Consider the following 22951-nt stretch of genomic DNA (forward strand, 5'->3'; position numbering starts at 1 on the left):
TATATGTGGAACCTAATGAACAAAATAAATGAACAAACAAAATAGAAACAAACTCATAGACACAGAGAACAGACTGACAGCTGTCAGAGGGGAGAGAGCCTGGGAGGCTGGGTAAAATAGGTGAAGGGATTAAGCAAAGAAAAAGAAAACTCACAGACACAGACAACAGTATGGTGATTACCAGAAGGAAAGGGAATGGGGCAGGTAGGGGGAGAAGAGAGTATGGGGGGATAAATGGTGATGGAAGGAGGCTTGACTTGAGGTGGTGAACACACAATACAATATACAGATGGTGTGTTATAGAATTTTACACCTGAAATGTATTAACCAATGTCAGCCCAATGCATTCAATAAAAGAGAAAAAGAAAAGAGTATTATTTTTGCCTTAAAAAGCATTTGTAAACATCACAGTTAGAGAAAGCTGTGAATTCTCAGTGATCTTAGCAGTCTTATCTGTCCACAGATGCGCCCCTCTAATCTAACTGTTCTCCTGCACACGTTTTGTTATAGAATTTTGCTGTATTTATTATAGCTGGGTTTTAATGTTTATTGTATATAATAATGTTATATTATATAACTGTATTAATGAATCTATTCTCTGCTCCCAAACATGCATAGCCTCCCCCATTACCCACACCTCCCACCCTGAACATATTTTGAACGTTGCTATACCTGCACTTCTGCTCATGACGCTTGTGCAACCTGAAGTGCTGCTGCCACTTCTGTTCACAAATCCAACACAGGACCTTCAAGGCTCGGCTGGAATGTTTCATTTTCCTTCTCTGGCAAGCTTTCTCTGTCTTCCTATTTTTGCACAAGTCTTCCTTCCTCGCCCTTTAATACTTTCTCTTTGGCGATAGATTAATATTTCTCTTTGGAGGCATGTAATTTTTTAACTGGATTATGAACACTTTGAGGAGTGAGGCCAGTACCTCAGTGCTTGGTTCTTAACTGATTCACTCCTTTATTTCCACTGCTCCAGTTCTTAGTTCTCATTCACACACCCAAATAGAGAAGATAAGGTCTAATAATCAAGGTACAATTAGAATCATCATCTTTGTTAACATTTGCTTTAGAAAACCCTTAGGTTCACAGCCATTATTAACTGCACACTAGAGAGATGTCTTTCCATCAAAATATCTATGTCCTCATTCCAGAGATAAGAATGGCAACCCTCCTAGAGCTATTAAGCAATTCTAAGTCACGTCACAGACTTAGCTGGTTCCTGGTAGGTTTCAAATAAAATACAAACCTATTGTACTGCATTCTCTAAAAACATCAATATCAGTCAGCAGCAGCAGCAGCAGCAGCATCTCTCTCTCTCTCCCCCTCAGCTCAAATTCGTACCGGCCATTTGGATTGCCTCAACAGTGCAATGATTAATGTAACTAAAATTAGAAAAATATAGAAGTAAAGGAGAACTATCTTAATTCAAACCAATCCTGTAGTAGTATAAAGCTTCTGATGCAATGTTATTGTACCCTTTGTATCAATTATCTTTCCCATTAAGATCTCAACTGCTATGTGGTATATATTTCTAGAAATTCTAAAAATTTCTAAATTTCTAGAGGTTAGTGCTATAAAAAAATTAGTCTGGTTCTCAAGTGAAAGGATAAATTTTGTGGCATTTTAACAGAAAATAGTATAGAGCAAATCTAAGATTGGACTTTGCTCTATAAAAAGGCAAAACAAAACAACAACAACAAAAGTGCTGTAACAGATTGGGCCAGGGAGAAGGAGCCTGTTTTATAAAGGTCAATTTTTAAACCCCTCCCACATAACATGATCTATGCAAAATATATCCACAATATATTCCAAAGCATAATGTCACCGGATAAACCTAAGGAGTGGAACATATGGGGAAATGTGAAAAAGAAGGTATTAAAGTCTGAAAACAAGCAGGTTGGTAAGCTCATTAGCTGGGGTGGAATTTTAAAATCTTCACGTGAACGAATATATAAATCAAAATATACACATGCATTCATAGGCATGCGCACTGTATATTCACACATGGCACGTTCTACTTACTCCGTCACATTATACTGAACAGTGAAATTACATTCTCTTTACAAATGTAAAAGCGCCCTCTGCTGGCCATTCTGAGGTATTTGCATTTTCTAGTTTGACAACAGCAAGATCTAAAATAGGACGATAAAAGAAGTTTGGGGGAAATTCTCCAGAACTCTGTATCAAAGTCATTTTATTCCAAATACAATACATTTAGTTGTGTAGCTCATCTAATTTACATTTATTTTATTTTAGAGCATTATTTCCTAAAATAGTATAATGAAAAGGTTTATGTAAAATAACTACTCACTTGTGACAAATCAACAGTAGCAGTCAACTAAAACTGACTGTACAATCAGTTTTATTGTACATTTATGGAATTTTAAAAATTCATATAATTATTTACTTGCTATAAGTAAAATAGTTTAATAAAATAAAACGAATGTAGGTTTTGTGCCCTTCCGTTGTTTTATAGGGAAGTGTGGCCTACAGAAACACCCAAGTTTTCCAATATTTTCTTGTTTAAGAAAGCAGGACTATAAACCCAGCATTAAAATCCTAATAGTCTGAGAACTATTGAAATATCCCTTAGAAATTATTGTGTTAACTTAGAAAAAAGGCAAAACAAAACCAAACAAAAAACTTTTGGTATTTCTTAACTAATCCACGCCCCCCCTTTTTTTTATGGGAAGCAGCTAGAAGGAGAAAAGCAGAAGAAATGCCAGCCCCAATGAGGAGACATTATGAAATTACTCTCCAATCTATCCTCTAGGAAATTCTGATATATCACTGCTAGCATAAAGGAGAGATATGATTACAGTTGATTTCAGGGTAGACCACTGTTATTAATGGCAGTCTGTCTCACCCATTAAGTGTATTAAGGAGTAAAAGTAGCTAAAAACAATATATGAAGAATCTTTGCATTAAAATTATAATTAATATTTGTATGCAATGGATAAAATATTTAGAAACTGGTTCAGAAATAAAAAATACAGAAATCTTCATTTGAAATTGGAAGTAATTCAAGTCAATTTTTTTGTCTCTGCATATGAAAATTCCTATGTACAGATTATGTGCACTCTAAGTAAAAGTTTCTTTCAATGCCATTTTGGTAACTATTTGAAATCTTAACACAATATATTAGAATTCAAAATAAAGATTATGCATTATTGGTATCAATAGATACACAAAACAAAATTATGCAAATGCATATTAGAGACCAAGGAATACTTTCACTTTTATTTTGATTGTTAATTCTGTTAAAAAAGCCAATGTAGGCAAAATCCTCCCACAGTAAATTTTGCAACAAAAAAAGGTAAACAAAATAACTCCAATAACTTCTTTGGATTAATGATATTTTACAAGTTATTTATATCAGTACTTTTAGTTCTGAAGAACAACAAGAAAATGAACAGACACTTGGACTAACCCACAGCAAGAGTGTCTACCCCCTAAGCACAGACTGCATTTTCACAAATAAGTTACTCTTAGGTACTGCCCTGGAAGGGGCCAGAATGGATTGAACTAATCTGCTCCCAAATCTACATCACAAAGTTGTTCCAGGCTAGAAGGTAGTTCAAGTCTGTGTATGCAATGGAGCCCTCAGATTACTGTACATCTTACTGAACTCTCTTACATGTTCTCAGACTGTTATATATTCTAATAGTCTGTGCTTTTCTTTCATAGTACCAACTATAAAACTATTGCACAGCACTTACTATGCCGCTAATACAGGGACTACTGTTTGGCTGACACAGTCATCAGTTGAAATCACCATGGGGGAAGAAGCCATTTCTGTCCCTCACTCCCCTGGATTTACACTCCTGGGACATGATAAATATTTGTTAAATGAAATAAGTAAAGGGAAGAGAGGAAAGGAGAACACCCAGGGCTGGAGTGGAGGAAGGAAAAACACTTTCTGTTCCCAGTGGCTGTTATTAAGATCCAGATTTTTTTTTTTCACAAGATGGAGCTTTAAGTTTTATATTAAATAGTAAGAAAACAGAAATTCAAAGGAGATTTGCTTTTAACTTTGTCCACTTTGAGACTCAGATTCCTCTGTACATAAAGTACAATCTGATGAGGTGCATTAGGCAACCTTTGATGAAGAACCCTTATTTGAGATGCAGGATCATTTCCAAGTCTTTATCTTGTCTTCAGTTATTTCCAGTGTGAATTTAGAACATAGCCAGTAACCCACAGAGGTGGCATGTAGCCTACCAAAGACATGTATTAAAAGGTGAATACGCCAAAGTTAGATTATGGATTTTGGCATTCCTACAGAGTCATGATTTCCAAAGGAAAGCACAGCTATTCAAATGAAACAAGAAAGATCTTCTAGAAGTCAGGTTTAAAAGCTTTTCTATTCTACACATTAAACATTGCTATTTAACTTATAGTCCAGGACTGGCAGGAGCAGCCTGGGAACATGTGAGACTCCACACAGGTCCTACTGAGTCAAAATCTGCATTTCAACAAGACCCCGCTCCTCCAGCTGACTTATATGCACATTAAAGCTTCAGAAGCACTGCATGAAAAAACAAACAGCATAAACAATCCTAAATAGCAAACAACCTATAAAAAATGTTGGTATATTCATGACAAAGGATTGCTATAGATAGTTCATGTAAACCGGAAAGAAGATTATAAAGAACCTAATAGAAAAAGATAGGTAATTTACAAAAACAACAACAAAAATGATAAAATTGTAAAAAATGTTTTCCATTAGGGATCAAAAGATTCAAATTGAAATAATAAAATAACCAACTGGAAAAGTTTTAAAATATTACCCACTCTTGCATTGATAGGTGAGGCTTCACAGCATTAGGTACTCTCTGTATTGTTGGAGGACATGTAAATTGATACTAGATCCTGGAGTGAATTTTGACATTAATTATAAAATGTCTTAAAATTGTAGAAATCATTTGATTCAGAAATATCAATTATGTAATATGTGTATCAGAGTTAAACTGGGATGTAAATACAAAGAGTTATAGTAGAATTATTCATGATTTAGAAATTTGGAAACATCTTAAATGTTCATCAATTAGATAATCAATTATAATGCATCCAGCATATGAAACTATTATTCAGTTTTTGGAAGCCATTCTGTAGAAGATCATCTAATGAACACAGGACAAATGTCATTACATATAGACATCCAGGCGTGTAAACAGACAGGAAGGATACACAGTCGATAGTTAAGAGTAATGTATCTATACTGTGGGTGTTGAGTGACTTTTGCTTTGTGTGTTTCTATGTTTCAGACTTGCTGTAATGCAGCCACATTACTTTTCTGAATCAAAAATAGTCTACTTTATAGTGTATGCTGGAGTCAGCTTATACCAACTCACAAAAGCCAATTGTTAAATTTTCAGGAATTTTGTGAGCCAGTTGTTTAGCACAGTCATTTAAAAAATTAAATTATATAAACTTATTGATGCAATTAAATAAATGCTATTAAAAAAAAAGGTAATGAATGCTTAAAACCCATCATTTCATGATCATTTTACTGTATCATCTATGATGGTGAGGCTATATACGAGATGATGAAAATGCTACACAGTGGTCTGCTCAGGGACAGACAGTATGTTGAAGGCTGGAAATCAGCCTTAGTGGGAGCATTTATACCACGGAGAGCGACATACGCTGCCAGTCAAGGCTTTTTTCTTTTCCCCAGGGAGCTACTTGTTAAACATTTATCAGCACACTACAGACTCGAAGTATTTCTTGAGAAAGAAGAATGTGGCCCTGTTGGGGAGATAGAAGAGGGGAGAATGAGACTATCTTGAGCAAATTAGGGAGAGGAACATAATTAAATCAGTCTGAGCCTTCCAGGGCTATTTCATAGCAAAAAGCTGAACATGGTGCCCAGTTTTCACACCAAGTAGTTACTGCAATTCAAGCCAACACCAGTTTAGCCCCTGGTCATCTTCCTTTCTACAGCCTTGGTTTTAGTCCCTAAAATCCAGCCGAATGTCTCTGAGACACTTCAGTCTGTAAAACAGGGGAAAATATAATAGCCTTATTTATTTATCAGAGATCTGAATGAAACAAGCTGCTTAAGAACTGGGATATGTTCTGAGAAATGTCGTTAGGCGATTTGGTGGTTGTGCGAACATTGCAGAGTGCACATACGCACACCTACCTGGTGGTATAGCTTACTACACACCTAGGCTGTGTGGTGTAGCCTTTGCTCCCAGGCTACCAGCCTTCACAGCAAGTTATTGCACAAAACAACACAAGATTAAATCGAGCGCAAGAGAGAATGATGCAATCAAGAGATTCAGTAAACACAAGATGTTTGAGGCTGCTGCCAGGGTAACACGACACACTGCTTTATAGCAAACTTTTAGAGGGCACTTTAAAATAGGGATAAAAAGCCTAGTACAGTAAATACATAAACCAGTGACGTAGTAATTTATTAACAACTGTTATGTACTGTAAAGAACTGTATGTGCTATACTTTTAAACAACTGGCAGTTCTTTGCTTATAAGAGCAGCACCACAAACGTGAGCAATGAATTGTGCTACCACCTTACAACAGCTACAGGGTCACTAGGTTTGGGGAATTTTTCAGCTTCATTATGACATTGTTGGACACTGTCCTAGGTGTGGTCACCATTGATTCAAACATCCTTATGTGGCACATGTTTATACCATATTTGAAAGTACTTTGAAGACCATGGAATAGAGAGCATGTTTATGATATTTACCACATTGCAAGGACCACAGATGTCTTATAAAGTAAAATTAGAACCAAATGTGCTCATATTCATAACATACTAATATTGCATTAGTTTTGAAAACATTTTTAGCCACCAAGAGGAATTATTTTAATGTCGTCGTCGTCGGCAGCCGTCCGTCTCGAGAGACGATGGTGTAGCTTCTTAAGAGTCTATCTGCACGGCCGAGAATGGCTGTGCAGTCCGACTCGGGAGTGACATGGTATCTGTCTCCTCCCGTGTTGAATCGACATCTTGCGATGACACTGAAGCTACAGAGCCTGGGCAGGGTGATATGGAGGGCCAGCTGTTGCCCATGCAGCAGACCCCCCCTCTCTTCGCAGCTGAAGGATCCAAGGGAAAGACGGAGTCAATACAGCTTGGCTTCAGGTGCGCCGCAGGAGTTGCCGGTGTTGACTACAACGTCGAACCGCCTTAGGGACTCCGGCTCCGGATTTTCTGTCGGGGTTTACTCCCTTAGCCTTTCCCCTGAAGAGGTATGCTGCAAGGCAGCGGAGGTTTTTTGGAGTCAGAGTTTTCCTTCTCTGATGTACCCTGACTGGAAGATCGAACCAGCGACACTTAGCTCGCAGGTCGACGCTCAATCCACTGAGCTAAACCAGCCAGGTGATATTTTAATGTAATCTCTTCTAAAAAAATTATTTTCATAAAGATGCTCACAAAACCCCAAAGCCCAAATATTCTCCCTCTGCGTAACAGATCTTGATATCATCAATACACTGACTGATTTTTGGGGAAGTAGTTATTACCGTCTGTAAAGTATATAAGTGTTCCAAGTACCTGAAGCTACAGAAGAATCCACAAAAGATGATTCCACTGAATTATTCTCCAAGTTCCAGTCCTGTTTCTCTGGACTTGGTGGATCTGAGTCTAAAAGAAGTGGCTCTTTAACTTCAAGACAATCTTCTTGTGATGAATTCTCACTTTCTATAAATAAAAATATTAGAATGTGAAAAATAATACAATGCAAGTTTTTGTACAGTATACATAAAACCATTATTGTCATTTCGAAAATGAAATTGGGGGTTCTTAATAGAGATTTACCTGAATATACTTCAATTCCTTGAATTCTAAACAGAATATACATTATATTGCAATGCAAGCTTTCATACACTATAAATACCTGTTATTGTTACTCTGAAAACTAAGTTGTGTGTGGGGGGGGGGGGGGGAGCTGTAGAGATTTGCCCAAATGTACTTCAATACTTTGACACCCTGAAAGGTTTAGAACATGTTTTTTGTTCCTATCTGACCATCACCTTTAGGAAGTACGCCACTTATTCAGTGATGCAAAGTCAACTGAAGTCTGAATTAATGAAAATGCAAATTTGGTGGTAGTTTTTCTTTAGCTTGTGCTCTTGCCATTTTGTTCCCTCGCTGTGTGTTTTACATGAGATGTACATATGCTTTAATGTCAGCCTAAATGCATGTACTCTGCATTTCTGGAGATTTTTAAAAAATGAAATATTCTATATCCTTCCTTTCTCCTTCCCTTTAGTTCTTCCATCCAGCCTTTCTTCCTTCAACAAACATATATTGAATGTTTTCTTAAAGGACTATGTGGTTACAAAGAAAAAGAAGAGTTTCTATCCTTTGGAAGCTGCAATCTCTCAGAGAAGACTGATAACATAAAGAAAAAAAAATTAAAGTATCATTTGGATTAGGCTCTTATAAAATAAAGGAAAATGAGTCTTATGCATGAAGAATTTCTTTAAAAAAACTGTTTTGACTTTGGACTTTGTCTTTGGCCAGACAACTTGATAATGTTTGTAGCTACATATTAAATGTGTTTGGACTTTATAATCATAATAGTGAACTTGTTTTGAGCTTACCTTATAAGCACTTTACATTACATATGTTAAATTATTTAATCCTCAAAATAACCTTAATAAATGAGTGATATTATCATTCCTATTTCACAGAAAAGTAAATTGAGGCACAGAGGGGCAAGTACCGGGCCAACGTCACACATCCAGGGAAGTGAAGGAGCAAGGATTCAATAAGCATAAGAACTCAGAACCTATTTTCCCATATCTGTCAGCTTGGGCCATTATAACCAAATTCCATGGATTGAGTGGCTTGAGCAACAGAATTTTATTTTCTTACATTTCTGGACATTGGAAGTCCAAGACCAATGTGCTAGCAGGGTTGGTGTCTGATGAGAGCTCTTTCTTTAGGTTGCAGAAGGTCACTGTCTGACTATGACCCCTCACATGGTGGGGAGAGAGGGAGAGAGGGAGAGAGGGAGAGAGGGAGAGAGAGAGAGATTGGGGAGAGAGAGAGAGAGAGAGAGAGAGAGAGAGAGAGAGAGAGAGAGAGAGAATATCTCTTCTTCTTCTTATAAGGCCCAGTCCTACTGAATTATGGCCCACTCTTCTGACCTCAGTTAACATTAATTCCTAAAGACACTATATCTAGATACAGTGATGCAGTCTCATTGGGAGTTAGAACTTTAGCATGTGAATTTTGGGGTGACACAATTTAGTCCATAGCAGCTCCTCACCACAAGAATAGTCATAGCTAACTTTCTGGTCATCAAGACATGCTAGAAAAATGCTTAGATTCTCATGATAAGATGTACTGTCCAGCAAACAATATTTAAATCCCTGACTTCACTGATTTGGTTTCCTGAGGATATAAAAAACTAAGTCCTATTTATTTGGAATGAGTTGGTGGAAGTAGAAGAATGCTGAGCCCCAGACATAGACTGGCATTTGCTATCTGCCCTCCAAAGGGAGCTCAGAGATCCATTTCTATACTGCTCCCTGCTCTTGTGAGAGCCCACATGCTTGAGTCAACATCCATCATCACCCACTTCGGTCAAAAGAGGGAGAAGCCCCAGCTGTGAAAGGACCCGGCCATGGGCCTAGGGAGGGTTGGAGGGTAATGGAGAATTGGTTCCACTATTTTTCTTTTCACAAGGACTTGCCACTTCTATAAAATACTTGGCCTTGGCCAGCCAGGATATGTGCATGGGCTGAGAGAATATGAGTAAACTAGCACCTAAGCCATTCTGAAAGAGGCATAAACGCTTAATCATGATACAGATTTAGAGCATATAAAGACAGTAACGAGAAAGGTATGTGAATGCTAGGTGTATATGATGAGATGTATTATAACACAGGTATTACATGAGATTTGCTATACATACTCTTTACAGATTGTTATTCAAAGAATTACAATTTGAAAAATTACATTAAACTTCTAATAAGGCAACTTGTAAAGTAGAACTTAAAAATATCTAAGCAAGAAATACTGCCAGACACGTTGTCTGTCAGGAGAATCTAGAAGACACTTTACAGCACATCTTCTAGACCTCTTCCTAAACAATTATGCCACCGTACACAAGCATAAAATGGATACATATCCTCAACTTGGAGAGGTGGATATGAGAAGGTCTTTTGTAATCTGAAAAGCTAATATCCTTTAATACACTGAGGCCAAAATTTCCCAGGGGGGAAAAAACAAACAGTAGTCACTTCCTTTTGAAGTTCAAGTTCTCAAATGTTTGCCACAAATGGAAGTGTTCCCATGGGGTCTAGAAAGGGATTCATTATGGAAGAGATGGTCTAGACGGGGGGCCAGCTCATCTCTGATGTGTGTAGGAGAAATGTGGCCCCGTCACTGTATGCAGCTCCAGCTGGAAGTACCTTCAGTCTTAGCAAACTGACCTCAGAGCTATGCTGTGGAAACAATGGCTGGGCCATAATGTTTAAGTGTAAAAAAATCATTATCTGATGTTGCTACTGAAGCCCTTCCAGAGAACTGACACAAAGTAAAGATGCTTCCAGCTGAAAGGACTTTCGATATAGCTAAGCTTGGCTGTGGAACAGAAGCAACGACAGTAGAAACCCTGGAACCTGCTCATAGACAGATCATGGAGTTACTGCTTGGCTTTTGAAAGCTGGACTGGACAAGTTTGACTGAGCAAGTGTACCCCCCCCCCCGCCTTAATCCTTGAATAATTCAAGAAAGAAGGGATATCTGCAAGGTCTCTTGAGATTTTCACTTTGTCGGGGGCACAAACATATTACATTGTAAAGCATTTGCTTTGGGGTGAAGATAAAAGACCTTGTCCAAATATTTTTAGAGTTTTTTAACACAGTGTAGCAAAAATATTTCTCTCTCTCCCCCCCCTCTCTCTACACACACACACACACACACAAACACATCATTATGTATATGTATATCTGTGTGTGTATTTCAAACCACTGGGCAAAATTAAGCTAATTAATATAATATAAACACATAATATGCTGTTAATAATTAGCAATTATCTTTTTAGTTTTGCATAGGTAACTCAGAAAAATAGTTTATTGGGTATCTCATTTCATTAAACGGGGAGGGGGGTGTTGTGTGTCTACTTGAAGTCCATATCCCCAGCACCTACAATAGTGTCTGGCGTATCTTTGGCATTCATGAAATGTTAAATGGATGAATGACTGAATGAATACAGGTGAGCTTGAAATAATTCTAATTCATTTAAATCGGTTATTACCAGTTAACTTTCCATTTTTCTTACCATGATATTTTTGAAAACATAGGCTACATATTCTGAAAAGGAAAATAAGATGGCAGTGTATTTATTGAGTTGAGAGAGAGAGAAGAAGGGTGGGAGAGAGAGAGAGAGACATCAGTTTGTTGTTCCTCTCACTGACGCACTCATTGGTTGTCTCTTATATGTGCCCTGACTTGAAATCGAACCTGCAATGTTGGTGTACAGGGACAATGCTCTAACCAACTAAGCAATCCAGCAAGGGATAAGATGGCAGTTTAAATTCGCTTTAAAAATATATGGCTATACTTACGTTATTATAATTTAAAAGTTTTAATAACTCACATGAAGTAATATTGTAATATGTTGGCTATTACAGACCTTTTATCAACTATTTAATGAATTCCTTTCAAATGAACATAAATATCCAGGAGACTGTGCAGCAGCGTTGTAATAACCATTAAAACATTCTCTTCCCATTTATTTGTGTCTGTTCAATGTTAAAAAATCTTGACAAAAATATCAGGTAATCATCTTGTTTCTAAAATAAGGGTAGTGGAAAGAGTGTTGGACTAGGAGTCAGCTGCCAATGTTCTTGTCCATTTTGCTAAGTTTTGTGGTTTTCTGTAAGCTAGTCCTTTCCTAAGCAGCAGTTTTCTCATTTGTAAAGAGGATAAAATCCTTTCCAGTTTGAGATTTTGATCCTAAATATCATAGTGTCTGCAAGCTTCATTAAACTCTCAATTACCAGGGAAAATGTGCAAACTCTTCCTTCGTAGGATCAGAAATACCTGCACTGAGTTCGGAGGCACCGGGGCCTGTTAACCCCTGGGCGAGGGCTTCATTTTCTGTTTGCCTCAGAACGGTCACAAAAGTGGAAAACCAGTTTTCTTTCTTCACAATCCTTCTCAGCAGTTCCCTCACTCCTGCTTCATTTCCATTAGTTTCTGCAGCAGTTATCTGTTTTAAGAGAAAAGTAGAATTCAAGCTCTGAATTAATTTAGAAAGGAACTAGCTTTCAAAAAAAGAAATTGAGCATTAAGCATAATTATAAATAAAGACTTACAGTATTTCAAACATAAGAGAAAACAGCAGGGCCACTTGTAGCAATAAATGTTTTTATCTGAGTCTTTCTGAATAAGGGGTGCAAAAGAAAGGGCCCTTAATATCTAGCTGTTCTATGTCTACTTGCATCAATATGTTTTTCTATATTTAGGGCCTGATTTTTCCTTTTAACTCATGGAGTCTGCAAATGGGAAGTCAAACATTTCTAATCCAACTCCTATTTCTTCACTATGACCATTATGAAGTAATTGCTATCACAGATTTATATTCTTGCCTATTTAATATTAGAAATATTTATGACTACTATAATATTTTCTTAAATGGCATTTATTTAGTATTATGAGAAAAATTTAATTCTGTATTTTTCAATTTTTAAAGTAGCAAGCAGAATTATTTCTACATCCATTCATTACAATCCTTAGGCTTCATTTAATTTCCCTTTCAGATTAATCGAAGCAAGTCTTTCTCAATGCGGATCATTTGTGCAATCATTATCACAGTGCATCTCCCTGACTCTGAATACAGTACCTAACATTTGGAGAAAAGACTACTACAAGCCATATTTAGAGCAGAAAACAATTAGATAGGACATCACCCACTTGCTGTGTCATTAGGTAAGCTACTTGATCTCTCTGGGCCTCAGTTTCTGTATGTAAAGTGAAGCAACAGAAAAAAAAAAAAAATTTCAAGCATTCTCCACCCTTGCTGCATGCTAGAATCAGTGCTAATAAATACTGATGTCTGGGATCTACTCTTTAGCTAAATTAGTTTTTCCTGAAAAATTTATGTGTTTCCTAGTCCCTATAAATATATGCCATAAGCTTTTAAAGTCAGGAATTTGCCTTTTTCAAACAATGTCTGGCACAAACTTAATGTTAGCTATTTTTATGGATGACTAGGGAAAACATCTACCTTTACAAACACTTCACCAGTGAACACTATTTAGTACATAAGTGTACAGCATGGTTTCTGTCCAAAGGATATTTTAGTCTTATTAACTGATAGTTAATGATGCTATTATAAAGGCTTTGGATATATTAACCTAGCAACTCTGAAGAAGGTAGCATTATTAACTCATTTTACAGATCAAAAATCCAAGGGGTAGAGAAGTCTAATTACGTCCCCAAGGACACAGACCTAGTAAATTGCAGAGGCAGAAGTTAATCGCAGGCAATTGGCTTCAATGCTGCCTTCCCATACCAATAGTTGTCCCTAATTTTAAGTTCATTTTCTGGCAAGAAGGGTTAAAATAACTACTCAATTGAACTTAATAAATTTTAGGTGATTCCAGTTCATCTCCCCTGTAGCATTTTGTAAACAAAATGTTGCTCATTTCTTACCTTTATTTTTAACTTCATTAATCTAATAAAAATTCTTTGTCTTCAGTGATGTTTGTAATGACCTTATTATTATCTGCTAATTTAATCAGAAAGAATTTCTCTAAAAAGAACAAGTGAGGCACTGTAATAAATACTTTTATTAAAACCTAAGCATACTATATTCACTAAATTTTCTTTAACTATTAAACAGTTAATTTTTGTTATAAAATTACATTTATCAAACTTGCTTTGTCCTTACTGAGTTCAGGCATTTAAGGATCCTTATGCCTTTATTTCCTATAAGTATTTTTATTATTTGGATGTGGAACTATGTATAACACCTGTGCAATTTTGTCAGCTTCATCAATTTGGGTGCCAGAAAATACATCAATATACTTTTGAAGCAACCATATAATTTTTTAAAACTTAATCTGCTCTTCTAAAACACAGTAGAGATACTAGACTCCAATTCACAAACTTTATTGCTGAAATTCTTGGGAGGTAACTATTTAGACTTAAGGCTGCAACAGAATATTTAATGATTCCCATTCATGTTCATCCCACACCGAACTTTTCTCTGAATATGAAATTACCCATAATTTAAAATGTCTATGAATATATTGTTAGCTAATTTAAGGAATATAAAATATGAATTTGTGGATAATACATTTCAATGCTTTTATATTCTAAATTCTTTGATCTATGTTTTATCTTTCCAACAGAAATGAATGGAGAAACCAATGATATTCCTAATAGGCACTGGTTTGCCAATACAATTGTACAGTTTGATAAAAATGTTTTCTATCTCTCATAATAACCTTTATATTTAAATATAATGATTTTTTAAAATACAACAGAGTTCAACTCTCAGTACCAGTAAATCAGGAAGTAAAACTCACAGTAAAAACAAAAAATTTTTAAGAACTAGTTCCTAAAAAAGCTAATGTATTATGAAGTGATTATACATTGTCACATTAACATAGCTAGTTTCTTATTAATATTTTTCCTGCTAATAATATTCTTACTTATCCTAATTCAGTAATAGAATGAGCTGGTGGGGAATGACCAGGGTACTCAATTTCATGTAGGGAGAACTGGACTAGATTTTCAGCTGGATTGGTCGTATTATCTCTGGTTCTCCTGTGCAAATAAAAGTTACATGGGGTTTTCCAGGACTATAAATGCTTATGCATTGAAATGGCCAGGGCAGAAATATGCACCTCTCTTCAACTGCTCAAACTGATGTTAAGACATTATGAAATGTTTATGTAATCACTTCTTTTCCAGGGCTCATGGGTGTCTAAGTCAATGAATGGGCCAAGATGTTCAATAAGCACTCTAAAACAGAAGCAGATTCATACAAGGGCACTCCTTACAGTTAGTGATCATTCTATTGTAATGATCCATAAAGTGACTCTTGTACTTATTGCTGAGTTGCCAGTATTCACAATAAGACTTGAGGCTGCAACAGAATATTTAATGATTCCCATTCATGTTCATTCCACACTGAAATTTTTCTCTGAATATGAAATTACTCATAATTTAAAATATCTATGAATATATTGTTAGATAATTTAAGGAACATAAGATAAATATGAATTTGTGGGTAATACATTTATTTATTAGAAGAATGAACACTCATCAACACTATTACAAAGTTTCACGAAAGTGCAAACAATATCTGTGTAATTCTCCAATCTTTTCAATATCATGGCACCTTTGTATCATTCAACAAATTTCAGCCAAATAAATTAACAAATAGAACAATTACATACATTTCTTTGGGTAATCACCAAACACGAAATTAAATCTAAGATCATTTTCAGAAGCTGTGATATATGGGGAAAAGGGCTGATGTAACAGACTAAGTAAAAAATGTCACTGGAAAACAAGAAAAGAATTCAAATAAAATATGATTTTTTCAGAAGTCCTGACTCCTTAGTTAAAAGCTACTTTAAGCTATCCAAAACAAATTTTGAACTCTTGTGTCTATCATCCATCCAGTCCCCAATGCCTGACACGATTCTTTACGTCACATGTTTTTATCACTTATTCTGGACAATTCTTTGGAAATAAATTTAACTAATCACTTAAATATTAATCAATCAATATTTACTAAGTACCAACTCTATACTTAGTCTTGGTTAGGTTCTGGGAGCTTAAAAGTGAAAGATCAAGTTTCTTCTTCAACTCAGTTTGATCCAGGGACTTTAAAAAGCACAGCTCAACTTACCTAAATCCCTGAAACCTAAATTAACAAGGAGATATAACCAAATGAATGATAGTAATAGTCATCAGCCTCATAGCAAAATAGCTCTTTACTATGTATAGAGCTTTTTCATAAACATGATTTTGTGTTTACCAAAATTTTGTGGGAGAAGAAAGTATTATTATGTTAATTCTCATGGGTAAACTTAGGTTAGGGAACTTTAAAAACTTGGCCCACAGTAACAGTGATGGTGAGAAACAAAGATATTGAGTCCAAGTCTTTCCATTCCTCATTCCCATGCTCTTACCACTGTACTTTTCCATTGAAGATAAACATTCACCAATGACCTCCATACCAATAGATTCTTCTAAACATAGAATGTCCTTCCCATCATTCACCATGGTTTACTTTTGATTCTGATGATACACCTAAAATGATGTGTACCAAAATCATTCCAGAATCTCACAGAGACACTATTCCTCCTTAAAGAGCCTCAAATACATAGCCCCTCCAGCTTTCAGTGCCTCCTTTGAGAGATGAATCTGAGGGAGAGTTTGGGTGCTTTGGCCTTAACTGCTACCAGTACACAAATGCCCCTTTACTCCCTTGCATTACCGCTAGCTGCCTCTAGCTTGCCAGAATCAAGAACTTGGATAAAATCTAGCTGGAGGAAATTCAATCCAGGCAAGACAAAAGTGATGCTGATAGGCAGAAGTATTTAGAGTAAATAAGGAGAAGTGCTGCTTTGCTGGCAATCAGGACATGTACCCACCAAACACAAACAGCTTTGTGGTGTTACTGGACTCTGTTGCTTCTGGACTTCCTAACAGCTACTGTGACTGAAAATGCCATCTTCTGTCTCCAGCTGGCTTGAAGGCTGCATACTGTCTTCCAAATTAAGATTCTGCCACAGTGATGTACACATTTGTCATATCCAGCTGGACTACTATAATGCGTTCTAGCTGGTTCTCAATACACAAGACTACATAAACGTTACCGACAACAGTGTAAAGTAATTTACTTGTTGGGAAAACCAGTCATCAAAATTGGATGCGTGCTTACATTTTTGGACAAGCCCCATAGCTGTCAAATCTACAAAAGAGGGTAAGCTTTAGTCACTAAAGACTAAGTCACATGATAAGCTGATATGAGTCAAAGGCCCAAAACTTTGCAATGAGGGACCAACAATTAATAAGTCAAAAAAGAGAGAAAGAATGAAAGAAAACATCAAACTCATAGCATGTTAAACAAAGCCGTTGACTTTTAGTCATGGGTTTATTTCCCAATTTCTCTTTCAAAATAAGACTTTTGACCTATTACCCTGAATAAGTCAGATTCAAATAGGTCACCATTTCTATACTAAGTAGTGCATCCTTGCTCATTGAAAAACAATGAACAATAAAACATTGCATTAAGTGTAAATCACTTGCAAAATTCACCCTGTCAAAATGCCAGCTAAAATATCTACTACTCCACTAGTATGAAAAACCATAACTTAGAGACACATTTTTCAATGAAATATCTTCAAATCTTAATTCTCAGAGAATGTTGAAACTTTAGAGAAAAAATATGTGTGTACTATATGTGATTTCCCCATTTAGACCAAGACTAAATGGCATAATGTATAATATAGGCAAGAGATTGACAAATATTTTCTCTAAAGCCTGGATAATAAATATTTAGGTTTTGTGAGCTAACCTGAAGTGCAAAAGCAGTCATAATATTGAATGAATGGGCATGGCTGTGTTCTAATAAAACTTTCTTTATAAACACTGAAAGTTTAAAAATCTGAAAACCAGTCTTAACTTTTGGGCCTGGCAAAAAAAAAAAATAGTAGCAATATGGATTTAGCCTATGGGTCATGTTTTGCTAATCCCTGTTCTATGGAAGTATATTTAAAAAGACAAAATTTCTCACCATCAGGCCCTTAATCACTAGATTTGCTGCTGTCTTGGGCAAGTTTTTAACCTGCCTTAATTTTCTCCTTTGTAAAACAGTTAATAACATTATATGCCTCATTCTGAGCATGTTCTGTGATAATACACTTTGCAAAATATACTAATTGCACACAGTAAGTGTTCAATAAATGTGACCTATTAGCACACATTATTCTAAAATTAACTCTTTAGCTTATTTCAATGAAAGAATTAGAATAGCCCTTTTGTATTTAAATTTTCAAAATTATTTATAAGTGCCTAGATATTCTCTTCTCAAGAAAGGAGGATGCCAGATTTCCCCAAAGACGTCAAAGAACATCTGGGTTGGGGCAAATAAAATAACTAGCCCTGAGTTGTAAAATCTGCCGAAAAGCTCAACTCCACTTGTACTGACACCTACCCGACTTCTGTCTTCGATGGTCAGCAGTTCCACTTCCAGACATTCATCCAAGACATCTCTAACCAGCAGCTTGTCCACCAGAGTGGGCTGAAGGAGGTGCAGTAGCTGGAGACACTCATCATGATCGCTCTCAAAGGATGGAGAGGGCAAGTCTGTGAGCTCAGGGTTCATGTAGCGGGCAGCTAAAGGGTTGCCTGCTCTCTGGAGGGCCTCCACAAATTCCCTAGTCCAGCCCGGGGGCCAGTTCCCCCTCTCCAAGGTGCTCAGGAGCAGTTCAGCTGCGCAAATGTTCCCCTGGGTGGCGTCCATCTTCTGAATCTGCTCTTTGACCTCTGCAGGCAGAAAGGTCAGGTAGTCCAGTACGGGCTCCACTTGGATGTACATTTTCACTCTGGCCCGGAAACACGAGATGAGATACTGGAAACTCTTGTCTGTGGAATACCCATTCGACATCTTTCCTTCTCAGAAAAGGAACAGGTTCTCCCAAGTAGAGGGACAGGTTGCTGTTCTCTGCTCAACAGGTGCTATGTGGGTACCTCTGTCCGTTTGCCTTGGAGTAGCAGGGTCTGCAGAGCAAAGGGGTTGGCCACAGGGCCGCCAGACAGCCGCGGCGGTGAGGTCGCGCCCGGCAGGTGGGCAGGTGGGCAGGTGGGCGGGGAGTGCCCCGCGCGGGACGCAGCTGCGGGCGGACGGCGCGGCCCAGCTGCCTCTGCAGTTCGCCGGGTGGAAACCAGGCAACTGGCGCTGCGCACTCGGGCAGGAGCTTTTGAGTCCAGCTTTCCGTCAGGCAATTCGGTTTCTGTTTCGATTCTCCTCTTTAGGAGTTTCCAAACGTAAGCGGCAGGGCAGGGTGTGGCTGCTAGGTCCGCGAGGAGCCGCCCTTTGGTCGGTTCTGGCAAGGGAAGTCCTTTGGCCATGGGCACTGTGGGGCATAGGGAAGGAAAGCGAACCCCCACCCTCACCCCCGCCTCTGAATAGGCAACCACGCTCCCGCAATGCACCACCTGCGGGTATTTTCTCTTCCTTGCAGGGTTCTGCCTCATAAAGCAGACTTCTTTCCCACAGCCGTCTTGCATCACCCCCTGTCAGCTAAAACATGGAAGGCATGAACGCGCGTGATTCGGGACTTTCCAGCCCAGAAGTGAAGAGAAACTGATGCCTACTAGGAAGGAGTTCGCCTTGGCTGGGGAATGCAGGCAGATTCTGGCCCCGCCAGAGGAGAAAGATTGCAAGGTACAGGTGGAGCCATGAAGCTAAGAAGATACGTTTCCAGAGAGGTGGAACCCCACAACCCCAGTATGAAGTGACCAATTCACCCTTTCTAGATATAAACCTGACCTCCTGTGGGTCCCCAGGAACTAAAGCTTTCATTGGGGAATTTCTGGGTGGAGATGAAAAAGAGTAAGTCATAATAAAGTTAACTTTAGTGAGTCATTTGTAGATTGGAGTATTTGTTTGGCTTTGACCAGGGCATGGTGACGGACCCAGGGGTACTTGAACCACCAACTCAGTTTCGGAGGAAGAAGCCAAGATTGAAGGTTTTCTATCTCCCAGCATGTAAATTCCCCATATTCTTTACTATACAACTTTCCTTTAATAAAACAAAACAAAATCCCCAACAACTTATTTTGACATAGTTGCCATTCTTTTCTTGGATTCAATACAGCAAGTTTTGGCTGTAGCAGCTAGGAACTTAATTAGCAACTAATGTACCAACTTGTAGTAAACATCAACATTTGTCTATGTCATGAGGGAAAAAAAAGACACCACACTGAAAAATGGCAGCTTCATTTTAGTAGAGAAGCAATATAAACATGAGTCCTCAGGTTGCTCCTCAGGCATTCTGCTGCCTTGGGTAACTGTGGGCGGTAGTAGACGTACTTCATGAGAACCTCCTGGTCCAGAATTATATGGAGAATGGAGGGGTCATTTAGGCTATCAAAAAGATATATTTAGGAAAAGTAATTTGTTAGTAAGCACATTCAGTAGCATTTGGATATGCCAGGGAAACTTGGTCATGCTTTGGACTGGATAAGGGAAATAGAGTCTTTGTGTTTACCAGAGGCATACAAAATAACCAACTGAATGCTTTATAGCAAATATATTTTCTATATATTATAGCTCAGCCTTTGTCTTCCTTAAGAGAGTGTATGCTACTTGAAGAAAGGACGTCCTTACACAGTAACCAGTGCAATATAAATAGTAGGACCTTGATGATATCACCCCTGATTGGGAATTTTATTTTCTTTGGCTCTAGCTGAGGGCCAAATCTTAAACACACAGTGAAAGCTGCTCAAGTGACATGAAGCCTCAGCCTTCTAGGTGAGCCTCATTCATAAATACTATCTTTTTCTGTTTCTTCATAAAGCACTACTATATCTTTACTTGATGTTAGGAATTGGCCTTTTACCTATGTAGAAGAGAATCAGATTAGATGTTTCCACACCAGTATTCAAATTGTTAATTTCAGTTATTTATTATACAAAGATATCTTCTGGGGCTATTACAAGAAAGTGTCACCCCCCCCCCACTATGTGCAGGCAGGTTTTATTCCGTATATTAATCGAAAAACAAAAAAATTTCTGTCCTCTCATAACCGCTTTTTGTTCTTTAGTTTCAAACACTGAGGAATAAGAGGGATTGCTGACTAAATAGAGAAATAATGTGAGCTTTTTAACACCCTGAAATTGCTGTCCTGCTGAGAGGGGGTCAAAAGCAGAAGTTTCAGTGTTTGTATTCAGATTATATCATTTATTCATTCAATTGTTGTAAAAAATATTATTTACTGTATGACCAGCACTAATCAAAGTGCAGTTAATAAAAGTGAACAAAGTCTCTACTTTTTTTGGAACTCACCTTCTAATGGGAGTGGGAAGACAGATATTAAAAAATAATTAGAAAATATGTAGTGAACCAGGTGAAGATAAATGGTATGAGGACTATGGTAAAACCTGCTTCTAAGTATTTTATTGTTTTTGAGGCTTTCGTTAATGGGATTATTTTCTTTATTCCTCTTTCAAATAATTGGTTGTTAGAGTGTAGAAAGTATTGACTTTTGTATATTGATTTTGTATCCTGAAACTATTGACTTTGTTGATCATATCTAACATTTTTGGTGGAATCTTTAGGATTTTCTACATATAAAATCATGTCATCTGCAAATAGAGATTTTACTTCTTTCTTTCAAATTCTGAGATATATATCGTCGGCAGCCGTCTGTCTCGAGAGACGATGGTGTAGCTTCTTAAGAGTCTATCTGCACCGCCGAGAATGGTTGTGCAGTCCGACTCGGGAGTGACACGGTATCTGTCTCCTCCCGTGTTGAATCGACATCTTGCAATGACGCTGGAGTGTCCTCTCCAGTGAAGCTGAAGCTACAGAGCCTGGGCAGGGTGATATGGAGGGTCTGCTGTTGCCCATGCAGCAGACCCCCCCTCTCTTCGCAGCTGAAGGGTCCAAGGGAAAGACGGAGTCAATACAGCTTGGCTTCAGGTGCGCCGCAGGAGTTGCCGGTGTTGACTACAACGTCAAACCGCCTTAGGGACTCCGGCTCCGGATTTTCTGTCGGGGTTTACTCCCTTAGCCTTTCCCCTGAAGAGGTATGCCGCAAGGCAGCGGAGGTTTTTTGGAGTCAGAGTTTTCCTTCTCTGATGTGCCCTGACTGGAAGATCGAACCAGCGACACTTAGCTCGCAGGCCGACGCTCAATCCACTGAGCCAAACCAGCCAGGGTTGATATATATATATTTTATCTTGCATGATTGCTCTCTGGCTAGGACTTCCAGAACTATGTTGAATAGGAGTGGTGAGAATAGGCACTCTTGTCTTGTTCTTGATTTTGGTAAGATTCTAGATAATAATGAACAAATAGTTTCACTGGCTGACTTTCCGAAGAGATGCCCTCTCCAAATTCTCACCATTAGTATCATATAATATCCATCAAAGACAATTCATATTTACTCGCAAATGTGAGTAACCCTGCTGGATAAGGATAGAGTGATGAGGACTAAGCATAGGTGGGAGTTTCTGAGGGAAAACAGAAAGGAACCTCTTTTTAGGACTCTAACATAATCTTGATAGCACCCCTTCTGGAGGAAGGAGGTTGAGGAAAAACAAAGCCAAACCAGTCTCTCAAAATGTATATTTTTTTATCTGTATTTTTTCATCTTGATTTACTTTATTTTCTGCTTTTTTGTTTAAATAGGTGTTTTCCTCTGCCAAGTTTCTTCTAATAGCTTTCATTTTCATCCTTCTCCTTGTTTTCTATATCTAAGTTTCATTTTCCTTTCTCCTTTGAAGTAGTGTCTATCCTTTTTAAACTCAAAAGACATATTTCAGTTTCCATCAGTTTTAAAAGCCATCTTTTAGCATTTTGTTCTTTAACTAATAAGTCAGGAATATACTGCATAACAGAGTCCCACTGTTATACAACTTTTTGAGTTTTCTATGATTAAGAAGTAGTAATAATCATAGCTGCCACCTTTTTTTGACAAACCAAAGCTACAACTTAATGGCTACACATGCTAGTAATGCCTTTTCCAAAAAAAATGACAATTAATTTACTTTAATGAGGAAATCCTTCTTGAATTATTATTCTTTTCCTTCATTTGTTTACTAGTTGTGTCAATAAAGAACCTACTCTGTGTAATTTCAACTTAGATGCCCTTAGCCTAGCAAAATAAAGTTGTGGTTAAAGGACTTTGAGTTCAGGATGTAATGATTCACATCTCAGCATTACCTATTAATTGCTTTGTGATCTTGAGAAATCACCTTAC

The 22951-nt window shown here is 37.6% G+C and overlaps 1 protein-coding gene across 1 annotated transcript in view; it reads right to left on the reverse strand.

Moving 5' to 3' along the window:
* IFIH1 (interferon induced with helicase C domain 1) overlaps positions 1–18936 on the reverse strand; it is a 50759-nt gene extending 31823 nt beyond the window's left edge. The window contains exons 1-3 of the mRNA XM_090280341.1: positions 18178–18936; positions 12039–12207; positions 7533–7679 (exon numbers count right to left, since the gene is read on the reverse strand). Coding sequence (XP_090136467.1) covers positions 7533–7679; positions 12039–12207; positions 18178–18630 — 769 coding nt within the window. The 5' untranslated portion in view covers positions 18631–18936. The remainder of the gene's footprint in view (positions 1–7532; positions 7680–12038; positions 12208–18177) is intronic.
* Positions 18937–22951: the final 4015 nt, after the last annotated feature.

Source organism: Furipterus horrens, unplaced genomic scaffold, assembly GCF_987537825.1.
Source record: "Furipterus horrens unplaced genomic scaffold, mFurHor1.1.pri manual_scaffold_1, whole genome shotgun sequence".
NCBI classification, from domain to species: Eukaryota; Metazoa; Chordata; class Mammalia; order Chiroptera; family Furipteridae; genus Furipterus; species Furipterus horrens.